This window comes from Manis pentadactyla, chromosome 17 (assembly GCF_030020395.1).
Source record: "Manis pentadactyla isolate mManPen7 chromosome 17, mManPen7.hap1, whole genome shotgun sequence".
Lineage (NCBI taxonomy): Eukaryota > Metazoa > Chordata > Mammalia > Pholidota > Manidae > Manis > Manis pentadactyla.
The window spans coordinates 11,078,888-11,093,538 of NC_080035.1; the positions used below are offsets into that span (position 1 = coordinate 11,078,888).

General features: G+C 35.0%; 1 protein-coding gene across 1 annotated transcript in view; it reads right to left on the reverse strand.

Annotated features, from left to right (window-relative positions):
* The window catches only part of GTF2F2 (general transcription factor IIF subunit 2), a 191,701-nt gene that overhangs the window by 22,498 nt on the left and 154,552 nt on the right, over positions 1 to 14,651 (reverse strand). The window contains exon 6 of the mRNA XM_036889714.2: positions 8,046 to 8,145. Within this exon, the coding sequence (XP_036745609.1) occupies positions 8,046 to 8,145 (100 nt within the window). The remainder of the gene's footprint in view (positions 1 to 8,045; positions 8,146 to 14,651) is intronic.

Here is a 14,651-nt window from a genome sequence, read left to right on the forward strand (position 1 = left end):
AGGAGATATTTCACACTTCTTTATAAAATAGGTTTGTTACATGATTTTTCCCAACTGTAGGCCACTGTAAGTGTTCTGAGCATATTTAAGGTAGGCGAGGCTAAGCTATGATGTTTGGTTGGTGAGGTGTATCAGATGCATTTTCAATTTAAGATGGGTTTATCAGGATGTAACCTCATCACAAACCAAGGAAGATTTGTAAAGAAACTTGCTGGTAAGGCAAGATAGCCCACTTCAGAGAGGGCACACAATCTAGTTGGCAGTGAGGGAAAAAAATTTAAGCATGTTATCAAGTTGTCCCAACACCAGAGCCAAGAAGTGTCAGACCCAAGAAGGCCTGAATCAAAGACAGGAGTTTAGAGTTAGAAAGAACTTTGAAGTCAGTACAGAGGATGAGATCAAGGGTCAAATTAAATTGTGATTAGTAATGTTAATGAATGGTAAGAAGAGTACCAAAATCTACCTAGATCTTTTAAATCCTGGTTTACATGCTTCAGTCTAAAAAAATACTGCATTTAATGCTGGTGCCTTCCTAACTTTAAATTATTAGGGAAAAAGACTAGAAATGTGTGCTTATCTTTTTGTGTTAACCATGTCTATCAATGGTTAAGTGCAGCTTAACTTTACTTTTGACTAGTGAAATAAAAACACTTAAAAGTGTAATATGAAAACCTAGACACATAAAATAATAACAATGAGAAAGGAGAACCCTCCTACACTGCTGGGGGGAATGTGAATTAGTTCAACCATTGTGGAAAGCAATATGGAGGTTCCTCAAAAAACTAAAAATAGAAGTACCATTTGACCCAGGAATTCCACTTCTAGGAATTTACCCTAAGAATGCAGGAGCCCAGTTTCAAAAAGACATATGCACCCCTATGTTTATCGCAGCACTATTTACAATATCCAAGAAATGGAAGCAACCTAAGTGTCCATCAGTAGATGAATGGATAAAGATGTGGTACGTATACACAATGGAGTATTATTCAGCCATAAGAAGAAAACAAATCCTACCATTTGCAACAACACGGATGGAGCTGAAGGGTATTATACTTAGTGAAATAAGCCAAGTGGAGAAAGACAAATACCAAATGATTTCACTCATCTGTGGAGTGTAACAACAAAGCAAAAACTGAAGGAACAAAACAGCAGCAGACTCACAGAACCCAAGAATAGACTAACAGTTACCAAAGGGAAAGGGACTGTGGAGGGTGGGTGGGAAGGGAGGGCTAAGGGGATCAAGGGGCATTATGATTAGCACATATAATGTGGGCTGGGGGCACAGAGAAGGAAGTATAACACAGAGAAAACAAGTAGTGACTCTATAGCATCTTACTATGCTGATGGACAGTGACTGTAATGGGGTACGTGGTGGGGACTTGATAATGGGGGGAATCTAGTAACCACAATGTTGCTCATGTGACTGTATATCAATGATATCTTAATAAAAATAAAAAACAACAATAAAAAATAATAACAATGACAAAGTCAGAAATAGTATTCCTTATGAGAGAAATTTAAGTACTAGAAGCTTTACCCTACACTTACTTAAACACAAAAAGTAAAATGGAACATCTCTTTAATGCCCTCATGGCCTATATTGCAGGATAACATAGAAAAGATTGTTCTAAAACAAAACTTTTTGGTAGTACATACAGCATTAGTTAAATCTTTTTTGATAAAGTCACAGACAGGCTAATCCAAATTCTGCTCTATGGTATCAGGTAATTCCAATGTATGTAATTATAAAAAGGGGTTTCCATGGTCATTAAATTATTAATGACTTTTACTCAGGACAAAACTAAAATCCTTGAGGTGACTTACCTTTTTTAAACTGAATTTTGTAGAAATGACAACCTTAATGTTGTACTTATAACTTCATACTACAGATAAAATTAGTTCTACAAATAAACTACAATGTTATGAACTCATCTATTTAGGAAAATACTGTAGTTCTGACTTTATGTTGTTTATTCTCTTTTTAGCTCATTTTCCTTTGGGCATTTTGTTTTGTGCTGGAATTGTAAGGAAATTATCTGACTCAAAGTAGTCAGATATATAACTTGTTAGCGTCCAACACAAAATATTAGCAGGACAGTTAAAGAACTAGAAACAGCTTCTACATTATGTGAATTCTACTTACAGAACTTTTATCTGGCTCCCCTGACCACAGATCACTGCATAACCAGCGGCACAGATACAGATGTCAATTCAGAAAGGCCTTTAAATTTAGTTTCCAGTTACAAATCTTCACAACCTCCAAAACTCACTGTACAAAATTAATTTTATTTTCACAATAGAAAACAAATTATTCAAGAGTAAAAAGCAACCAAATGTTGAAAATCCATTGTGGATGTGGTATGGAGATATTCAACTATCATTATCCTTAATCACTGACTAAAATTATATAAATGCCACCCACTACCAATTAACATATTATAATACAGATGTCTGTAAATTTCTAGACTGTTGTTTGCAGAACTACTTTGATTGCTTTGTCAAGGCAGTCTTTGTGGAGGCTTTTATTTTAACTTTTGAAGTGAGCATGACAACCTTGAATATCATGGTTTGCATTTTAAATCCTTATGAAAGATTCTCCCCACCCCAAAGCTCTATTTCTGCCTAGTGTGTCATTATCTCTTGGAGGAAATTAATTCTTTAGAGTCGGTCAGTTCTTGGTGTCCAAATTCAAATGGACAAGGCATGTAGTATGCTTATACTCTATACTAAAACAGGCAAGTACTGCTGAAAAGCCTTTAAGATACAGTCCTGCAGGCATTTATTTTAATCACCATAATTCCATATTTATACATATTAATGAAAAAAACCTAAACCTTGCTCCCCAAAACCCCAAAACCCAACCTCCCCTCAGTAAACTTAGTTCTGAAGGCTATACAGTTGGTTGCTACACTGGAAAAAATTAGAGTATGTATAAAAATGCATTTTCTTACTGGTTCATAGGGGTTTACCTCAAGATTTTGTGTAATAATGCTATTCCTTCCAACAATAATTTTCTAGTTAGGTTTTTCTCTATTGATTTCTGACTAAGAATTCTTGTCAGGGAAAAAAGGGAGAGAGAAATCTTTTTTCAAGTTGGGGGCACAGGGGATGATAACAAAGACAAGAAGATATTAATTCATTTTTAAAACCTTAGGTTTGGTGGGAAGAGACTTCTTGGTCTCCTCCCAGGTTTGTTTTTGCCCATGCCCCAACAGGAGAGGGCAGACAGACCAAAAAATATTCCTGTCTTTTTGGATCAGTGGCTAGAATTACCAAGGGAACCTGAATATTTTAAGATAGTTGGTGTACACATTAGGTCAATTAAATCAATCTCTGGAGGTTTTTTCTTTGTTAAAAGCTTCACTGTCATTCTAGGTATACCCAGCATTGAGAACCACAGCCTAGAAAATAGGAAGATAAGGGATTCCTATGAGAAAAGGCATGAGATTGTAGATTATATGTAAGAACACTGTGAAGTTTACAAGGGCTAGATGATGATGTCCACAAAGTCAACCAAAAGACAAACACCGAAGTATCCTCCTTACTTGCTATCACAGGTGGAGGGAGTTGGAAGGAATCTTACACATCAGCTGTCTCTCTATTTTGATTATATACTTTATCAGCAAAAAATTTAAAGCACGAACTATATGTATATTATTTGTAAATTATAAAAATGTACTGCTGTATTAATATGCATGGATATTATAAAGTATACACAAATTTCAATGGATGAAATAAAAACATTTTTAAGATTAGGTTTAATTTGTAAAAATCACAAAACACTTTTTGCTCTCAAAGTACAGTGAACTGTCTTTACATTTTGGATGCTTAGTTTTTAAACAAATGGCAAACTGATAGCTTCACTTCAGCAACAGCTAATATAACCTAAGGTATAACACACACAAAGGTCAAGGGTCACTCTGTCAGTTATTTCTGAGGAGCCTTCAGCTCTGGGCTTTGGTGGTGATGGCAGCAGGGAACCGGCAGGCCACACCTCCAAGATTCCCTGGCCAGCTGGTTTCCAGCTGGGGTTCTGACAATGGGGAGGATGAAAGGAGGAGGAAGGGAGGTTTTTTCCTTTTGGTTTTCAGCACCCCCAGAAGCAGACTCTGGTACCAAACCTCTGTCTCCCTTTTGCAACTCCAGCAATTCCATTTTATATTCCTAAACTATCTGAAACCAATTCCCTCCATTAAATGCTTGAAAATCTAGAGTTGCTTTTGTTTCTATGATAGTCATTGACTGAATCATCATTAAAGATAGGGATGATGAGCACACTTAAAATGGTACTGAAATTTCCTTTCTGGGATGGCTAAGTTCGTGTCACTTTTAATTGCACCATCACTTCTACCTTATAAAGTGACTGATAAAGAGATCATTTTAGAAACAAAAGGGTCAGTCTTTCCATTTTCTTGTTTACATTTATTTGCTTTATTAGTATCATCTTGAATCTACAGTTTCTTTGTAGGAATCTTTTAAAGCCATTTGTTCATTTTTTGAGATTGAGTTTATTTAATAATAGATACTATAATCTGTAAATCTTTGAATTTAGCACCAAACCTAAAAAACTGAAAGGAAATAAAAACGTGAGGTGCTAAAAGCATCACCATCAATCCCTCTGTTAAACAATTTCTACTTTCCTGCTGAAAAATTACTGACCAGCACAGAGACTGCAAAAGGGTGCCAGGGTCAACCTACATAGCAAATATTTCCAAAACGAAGGTGAAAAACAAGATAAATGTAAGTTCTAATATTTTCCCCTTTACTCAAATGGGCCCTCTAGTTAAATCCTATTCTGACAACCCATGATTTCCCAAGTGTATTTTCACTACTTCAAAGGATGGGGGAAGGGGAATTTGATGTTCAAATATTTGCAAATGCAGAATTAAACAAATTCCTGAAGGTCTCCAACTTTAATATATTCAATGCAGTGTAAATTTTGAAGAGTGGGATATATTCAGAATCTATAAGTTCTTTCGATACAGAATCTTTTTACACAACTCCTGAAAATTGCATTCATAGAACTTTAACTGCTAAAATAAAATACGGGGCTGTGGGTTTATGTAGTTCCATCCGGAAGAACTTTGAAAATATTTCAACATCATATTCAATTTAAAATATTTTATTGAATGTCTTGATTTCATAAACCTCTAAATCACTCCTGTTGAACTAGGTGTTGAACCTGTTCTCAGTTACTTAAAAATCAATGTCCCCTCTGGTAACAATAACAAAAGTTACATACTCTTCCTATACTTGGTATTACACTATAAGATTGAAAATGTTTTTAAAAGCTATGCGGGGGCCTCCGCCCATTCTGATACACTCTAATGGGAAAAAAGTCATTGAACATTCAAATAACATAGTGTGGTAGATTATAGTCAGTCTGTTTTTATGTAAACTAAATTTTAATCAAAGATTACTATATGACTCATTACTAGAACTACATTAGTATAATGACTCACTCATACTGTGACAACAAAGGTTGATACGATGAACTGAAATATCACTTAATGTTAAGGAATCTTTAAGGTGGATGTTATAGCTTTATATACTAACAAGGAGTTCAGAATATAACACACTCACACTTATTTTAGTAGTAAAAAGAAAACAATGTAAAACATCCTAAAAATACGGTATTTGGAATTTTCGTACCTGCCAGGCAAATATAGTGCCAATGTCACTAAGAGCATAAACTGGAGAGAGGTCAGAGCTTTGATTACGAGCAAAGTGCCAGCTTTGATTAACCTAAGAGAGATTTTCCTTTTGCCTCAGAAATTGTAGTCTATAACAAGAGTGACCCTTGCAGTGAAATTTATGAAAAAATGTACAGAAATGTAGACTCACTATTTCAAAGGACCCCAACTGGGGTCTAAAACGGCACAACCAAAAAGAAGTGATAATTCCTTGAAGCCAGGAACTTTATCTATTTGCTTCACTAGAAGTGGGTATCTCACGTACAAGCAGGCACTTAAAAAATACCTGTTGTTGGGAGAAGATGACTCTTAGGTGACTGCCAGAGGCTGCCGCGGCTAGGCAGAAACACTCTTCCCCATCTTTCCTCCCTTTGCCATCCCAACAGAAAAGCTTTATTGCCCACTGGGACAATTCTAACAATTAAAAAAGATTTAATAGAGAAGAAAATTATGGAAAGTCATACTGTAGCTCCTATCATCCCCAAATAACAACTATTAAAGTACTTAACTAATCTTTGTTTTTGGACACTTGCTTCCAATCTTCTCCTATCTTACACAATAGAGAAACACCGCTGTATATATATCTTTGGACATCTATTTTTCTATTATAAATTCTTAGATATAAGGGTGCTAGGTCAAAGGATATATATTCTTTTATAGTGCTTTTGACACAAGTTACCAGACTTCTCTCCAGGAAGGTGATACCTCTCTATAGCTTATGGAAAGTTTGGTCTTTCTTGTCCTCACTGTGATAAATGCATACACAAGAGCGGAAACCTGTATACAGAAGGTTGGCCCATAAGTGGAGAGAAAAGCATAATCAGGGGCTAGAGTAGAAGCAGAAGAAAGGCAATGACAATTAAGGCCTATGCCACTTTATAACTTTATATCTCTACTTCCACTTGGCTCCAGAGGTAGAGTAGAAAAGATGAGAATAGAAGAGCATAAAGACACAGAAATTTATCTACTTGTCTTAATCAAGAGGCCACATAAAAATATCTGATAGTTTTGTCTTCACTTATCTTGCCTGTGCTCTTCTTCTTATTACCCTAAGGCATAAGCAGGGGCTGTGAAGTGACAGCCTGGCTGGATACAGCTGAACTCTGACTTGCTTGAAAAATCCAAATAGTACAGCAGTTTTTAAACTCTGAATGTCTGAATGTCTTTAGAAGGGGTATGTGCTCTCCAGTTCATCATAGTCCCTACCATTTTACCTTCTTAGATTTCGGCATTGTGCTCACTGAACATGCCTGTCTGCTTGGCCCCACAGGCATTTGCCTGTCATAGTAAAAAGCCATAAGAACCTTAAATATAAAGTAGTGGTTTGGCAGATATTAATCTGCATTAATTAAGAAGTCTGCATACTTAAGGCCAGTGGTAAAGAGGGTTTATTTCTTACTAAACTCAGTATCAAGAGGAATCTTAAGCAAAATAGGACATATCAACTGTTAACTGCTACTTGACTTGACTTAGGCTTCATTTTATTTTCAGAAAATCATAACATTTCTTCTTATATTACAGGTATTTCAAGACCTATTATCGCTAGCCCTTTTAGCACTGCTGACGACTCACAGCAGCATAGCATAATGGCTCCTAAACCAGACTGCCTGGGTTCAACACCTGAACTTGGTAACTACTGGCTGTGTGACTTCAAGTAAGCTAACCATTCTGGGTCTCGGTTACTTCGTGTGTAAAATGAGGATAATAGCAGTAGTCACTTCATCCGGCAGTTATGAAGACTCTGTGTGTCATTATTTATGAAGTACTCAGAACAGTGCCTGGCACAAAGTATTCATAATTATGTATGCACTGTATACTGTGTAATATACATAGATATACTTCAGTACAAAAGGTTTAAAAAGCGTATGGGCAGTCCTCACTTTGCATGGTAGTGCGAGACCATAAAAGTGCCGATGAAAGCTGAAACTATGCAAAGCAACCTTAATAATCAATGGGAATAATTACTATTGTTCCATGACTTCTAAAACTTTTTGTCAAAACATTAGAAACTCTATTATAAAGGTATAGGATAATGAAAATATAATAAAACTAGTATTTATTAAGGACATTGTGATTTAAACATCTAAAACACTGAAAATCGAAGTGTTTTATTTCTTTGAAAAACTTAACAAGAGTAGTTTCACCAGTGGTTGCCGCCTTCTCACTATATGACTTAGAATACAGAGTAAACATCTTTACGTTTGGCAAACTGTCAGATTCCTTACTGAGTCTGGCTAATTCCAGCATTGGAGAGCAACGTACATGACTACTGAGGTTCTTCTGAAACCTAAGAGTCCATGATACAGAAAAGAATAAAAGTATAACAGAATGAAGAGAGACATAAGGACTTACATTATACTGATGATTAGCAACAGGTTTGTAATTGGTTGTCACAACTTTGTCCAACTGCTGTGACAGCCTTACAGGTTTGGAAGACTCTTCTATTTGCAATCTGAAAGACAGAAGGCATTATTAATAACTTACTTGTTTATTAGAGTGAAACCTGAAGAGTTATTCTTCTTACTACAGACCTTATACTTAATATATAAAAAAGCAATTTCAGAAGATATGCCAGCCTTAATACATCAAAAGCACACTGAATATGTATGACATTAATACAGAAGCCAGACTATAAACTAACAATACAAGGAATCTTATCATAACTCTACAACTTCTAATTCTATATTGTAAAGCCAATACTAAAACAAAGACAATAACCAGCTTCAAATTTCTGGAAAGAAAAAAAAAATACTGCATGTAAAAATGAATTACCTAAAATTATATGGTCTAAAATTAATCAAGTTATTAATTTAAAACTTCTATTCACTTGATAAGAGTACATTGGTACATAGACTCTAGTGGCTGTTTTACTGAATAGCATAATTAAACATTTCCATCATCACAGAAACTTCGACTGGACAGCACTGGTCTACAACTATTGCAAGACTCTAAAATATAACTCAAAATACCACTTTTGGAGTAAGAGCCATAAAATAAACACATGACTTCAATTCTTCAGTTCAAAAGAATAGGAACCAAAAATAATTTTCACTTAAAATTCCTTCAAAAGCACAACTTGTGGTACCTGCTTTTTTTTTTTTAACTGAAGTATAGCTGATATATAATTTTATGTTGGTTTTCAAGTATCAGTGTTTCAAAAGTTATCCATATTGTTAAATACTTACTCCCTTTACCCCCTCAGTGCAGTTACGATTTGTCAACATAGAAAGATGTTAACAGAATCATTGGCTATATTCTCCATGCTGTACTACCATTCCTGTGATACACTTACATTATGATTAAGAATTTTTGTGCCCCTTTATCCCCCTCACCCATCCCAATTGCTCCCCCATGGTAAGCACCAGTCAATTCTCAGTGTCTATGAGTCTACTGTTATTTTGTTCATTTTGTTTTGTTTTTATATTCCACAAATAAGTGAAATCATATGGCATTTTTCTTTCTTCACCTGCCTTATTGCACTTAGTAAAATACCCTCTAGTTCCATCCATGTTGTCACAAATGGAAGGATTTCTTTATTTTTTTATGGCTGAATAAGTCCATGTATATATGTACCACCTCTTCTTATCAATTTCATCTACTGATGTACACTTAGGTTGCTTCCATTTCTTGGCTGTTGGAACCTCCATACTGCTTTCCACAGTGGCTGCACCAATTTACATTCCCACCAGCAGTGTAGGAGGGCTCCCTTTTCTCCACATCCTTGCCAACACTTGTTATTTCTTGTTTCTTGGATGGTGGCCATCTAACTGGTGTGAGGTGGTATCTCATTGTGGTTTGATTTTCATTTCCCTGATGATTAGCGGTGTAGAGCATTTTTTCATGTGTCTGTTGGCCTTCTGTACTCCTTCTTTGGAAAACTGTCTGTTCAGGTCCTCTGTCCATTTTTTAATTGGGTTATTTGTTTTTTGAGTATTGAAGCATATGAGTTCTTTATATTTTTGGATGTTAACCCTTTATAAATTGTTTATGAATATTCTCCCATACTGTAGGTTGCCTTTTGTTCTGCTGATAGTGTCCTTTTCCATACAGAAGCTTTTTAGTTTGATGTAGTCTCACTTGCTCATTTTTTATTTTGTTTCAATTGATGAAGTAGATGTGTCCAGGAAAATATTACTCATGTTTACATTCAAGAGATTTTCTCCCTATTTTTTTTCTATGAGTTTTATGGTTTCATGTCTTATATTTAGGTCTTTAATCCATTTCAAATTTACTTTGGTATATGGAGTTACACAGTAATCCAGTTTTATTGTCTTGCATGTATCTGTCCAGTTTTCTGAACAACAACTATTGAAAAGGCTGTCTTTTCCCCACTGTATGTTCATGGCTCCTTTTCATAGGTTCACTGACCATGTATGTGTGGATTTATATCTGAGCTCTCTATTCTGTTCCATTGATCTATGGGTCTGCTCTTGTACCAGAACCACACTGCTTTGAATACTAGAGATTTATAGTATAGCTTCAAGTCAGGGAGCATAATACTGCCAGCTATCTTTGTTCTTTCTTAGGATTGCTTTGGCTGTTTAGGGTCTTTTATGATTCTATATGAATTTTAGGATTATTTGTTCTAGTTCATTAAAAAATGCTGCTGGTATTTTGATAGGGATTGCACTGAATCTATAAATTGCTTTGGGTAGGATGGCCACTTGGACAATATTAATTCTTCCTATCCACAAGCATGGGATAGACTTCCATTTATTTGTATCTTCTTTAATTTCTCTCATAAGTGTCTTGTAGTTTTCAGAGTATAGGTCTCTCACCTCCTGGGTTAGGTTTATTTCTAGGTATTTTATTCTTTTTGATGCAACTGTAAATACAATTATTTTCCCAATTTTTCTTTCTCGTAGTTCTTTGTTAGTATACAGCAACACAACAAACCTCTGTGTACTAATTTTGTATTCTGCAACTCTGCTGAATCCAGTTATTAGTTCTAATAGTTTTTTGGTAGAGTCTTTATGGTTTTCTATATATAATATCACGTCACCTGCAAATAGTGACAGTTTTACTTGTTCCTTACTAATTTGGATGCCTTTTATCCCTTTATCTTCTTTGATTGCTCTGGTTAGGACCTCTGGTACTATGCTGAATGAAAGTGATGACCCTGGATATCCCTGTCTTGTTCCTGATCTTAAAGGAAAAGCTTCTAGCTTTTCACCATCGAGCATGATGTTAGCTGTGGGTTTGACATATATGTCCTTTATTTTGTTGAGATACGTATTCTCTATACTGATTTTGTGGAGTTTTTATCATGAATGGATATTGAATTTTGTGAAATGCTTTTTCAGCATCTATTGAGGTGATCATGTGGCTTTTATCCTTAAAACACTCTTATTACTTAAATCTTTGGATGAATTGTTTATTTACTTCTGGTTATTTTTTAGGTATATAACACCAAGTCACTCAGAAGATATTATCTATTTACCAATTGCTTTTTAAATTCAAAAGCTATAAACATTATAGCTCTTGTTTTTACTGTTATCCTTAAATTCAGAATAGTTAGTTCTGTATTTAAATATTTTAATTCTTCCAATTATTTATAAATCTTTAAATATATAAAATAATTATTTTATATAGTGTAAGACATATACTCTAGGAACATGTTTAGAACCTTACTGTATATATAACAATAAATCCTATGTACAATGTTACTTTGCTTTTCACTTCCCAAATATACTTTCTATGACCATGAAGAAAGCACTAGCTAGAGGTCTAGAAGAGAGATGTCCATTTAAAGACGGACTTGGATTTATGATCCTTCAGTGGCCTCTTAACTGTTCTTTGGTGAAGCACAAGGTCTTTCACATGACTTTGTGTCTTTCTGGAATCTAGTTCCTGTTTATCTTTCCAACTTTATCCACCATTCTCCCATATCTACATCAGGCTGCAGCTGTGCCATGACCAGATTTTAGAGGGAGCCTCTTGCTGGCAATCATTCGGCAAGTGTTTATTAGGTGTCTACCTTAAGCAGGAAAGGAAAGGCTCGCTCTAGCAGAAGACCAACATTAAACAAATGCTCATTTACAACAAATTAACTGCATTACTAAAGAGGGACAGGGGTTGGCACTATGACAACTGACTGCATGTTGCTATGAAGTGATGATTAACATGTAAGCCAGAGTAGAACTGCTCATGTTTTTAAGAGATGAGATGAGGCAAAAAGATTGGGTGGAAATGACTCCTCTGAGCTGAGAAATGTCTCCAAGTGACTAAAAGGTAAGACTTTAGAGAGAAAAAAGTAATTACAGCCATGTGTAGGAGTGTTTACAGTGTTAGAAACGAGCATGTTGTAATTCCTTGAGAAAAAAAAAAGTAGCAGCCCATTTCTGAACCCCTCTTTGTATTCTAACCATAGTCTTATCCCCTAATGCAATCAGTTTTCAGGGGTCTGGCCTTTCTAAATGGTAATCTATCTGTTATGCTGCCACTAAATTATCTTCCCTGTTTCAATCATTTCACTACATAATTTGATTTTACGAGATACTCAAGGAGGGAGGCATGCACTAACCCTTTCCTTCCACATTAAATGATTGTTCCCATCACTTCATAATTTGAAAATTCCTCAGGGTTTCAGTTTGTTGAGGTAAGTGCATCATTATAAATGGTAGCTTATTCTTATCATACTCTTGCACTTGAATTTACTTGCACGCACTGCATTCTGATTCAGGTTCACGTGGCATACTTTCCTTTCAATTCTAACGCAACAGTTCTACAAGCTAATGCCTTCATCCGTAGAGTGTTATGCCATTTTTACCCTCAAAATGCTTAACCTTTTAAATACATAAAGGAAAACACTGGATTAACTTTTTAAAAATAAAGAGCTCATATAAAAATTTAACCTTCTTATTATATACTTAAAAGTCAACTCCAAGGGTTTTGTTTTAATTAAAAGAGGATGTCTTATGATTCAGAACTCAAAAGGTTAATCTATGGACTGAATATATAAAATTTTTAAAGAACTAAATCTTAAAATACCTTAATTAATCTTAAATACTTTAAAATAATTTAACAGGGTTCTTCACTTAACACTAAATAATTCATTTAACTTTACCTCCTGAAGTGTCAGAACAATTTGCAACTCCATTTCAGTGCACTAAATTAATCATCACTGACCTCAATGTGCCTTTAAAGTCAAAATAAGGTTTATCTGGGTTAGTACAAAAAAACACCATTTGAAATATTTGGTTTGTAAAGCTGAACAGCAAACTACATACAGAGGTTTCAGGATGGATTGGGAGCAGCCTAAAGTTTCAGTGTCCTGATCATTTAAAAAAATGGATCTTAACTTTTAAAGAAAAATTTAAAATATGGCATTATTTTCAAGAAACAGTAGTAGAAAAATAATATTCTATGATCATTTAGATGCAGCTGGGCATCTTGTTTTACCTTTGTTTTATAAACCATTAAAAAAATACTTGAACACTTTATGACAATTTAGAATATACTTCCATCCCTTAAAGCTGAGCACTCACTGAATTGCTAATCTTTCTAGAATTATTATTTTAAAAAATAAGTTTCATCTATTTCTTCCCATCAAAGAAGCAGCTCAAGGGCTACATGATCTAAGAGCTGAAACACTAATAAAACCACAACTATAGCAAATAATGTTTGAAATTCCAAATAAGTACTTTTCCTTGACATTCATCAGTCTGCCTACAACTAGCCCAATTCTACACAAGAACACATATACCAGATACACACACACACACGAGCACATTCTCCTTTACAACACTGAAAAAAAATTCTATTAAGTCAGTGTCACCAGTCATTAGGCTATAATCATGGTCCATAATCACCATTATCAAAATTAAAGATTTTCATTACACTTCACTAAGATTTATGTACTGTACAGGGAATCCAATTTTCAAATCATTTAGCATATTTCAGAAAAAAAAAACTCATGTTAAAAAAACCCAAAAGAATGGTAGCATAAACATCCCCCAGATATTTCAAAGACTAAACACTGGTATGATCTAACAAAATGGAACAAAGCCCAATTCTATTGCTCTAAGTTGTTGGCAAATTAGGGAAGAGATGTCTACAAATTTTAGTCAATAGATCCTTCATTTACCTCATTGGTAAGTACAGTACTACTCATATAAAAGTAACAATAAATAGTTGTTAAGCAAATGAACAAACTACACTGGTTTTTTTTTTGACAATTAGATCACAAAGGAAAAGGCCAAGTCCCACATTAACAAATACTAGAATAATGCTTGATTTTCATGCCTAAGCAGAAAACCCTAATACTGCCTTGCTAATCTGGTTATCAAGTATAGAATTGAACAATGACAAAAAAATGCTGAACAAATACTGCCAATGTAGGAGTCATTTCATAATGTAAATACCATTATTTTAACATTCACCTATCCTTTTTGCTGTAACTGAATTTGACTGCAATTTTTGCTATTCTTAAAATTAAAGGTTTCACAAAAGAATGTGTATTTTCTTAAGATTTTGATTTCATTTTTGGAAGGGAAAAAGTAAAGTGGTGAAGGAGGTAAACAGTACCTCCCAAGGAGGAGAAGGAGGCCGACATATACAGGGTGAGAAAGAAAAGTCTCACGGCAAGAAGCACTGGGACTGCTTGTGAGGTCCGGTACACACTTGGCCTGAAGGAACATAACAGAAAGGGAAGTTTCAGAAGAAAGCCCAGCTTGGCGGCAGGCGGACAGAAGGCTGGGAGAAAGGCCAGGTGAGGTAATAACCAGGTGCACACCACGTTGGTTTACTAATATGAAAAGGTTCTGGTGACACCTAGTTTTAAAACAGGACATTTATAGGAAGTTTCAATATTCTGGGAATAGGACAAAGAGAGCTGCTCAGAAGAACTGTAACAGTAATACATGTTGACCTATTAGAATGTGGCAATGAAGAAGTTTTATGGCTTGCAAGTGACAAGTAACTGAATTACATCCTTATCTGGCAGGGCTACTGGAAAGA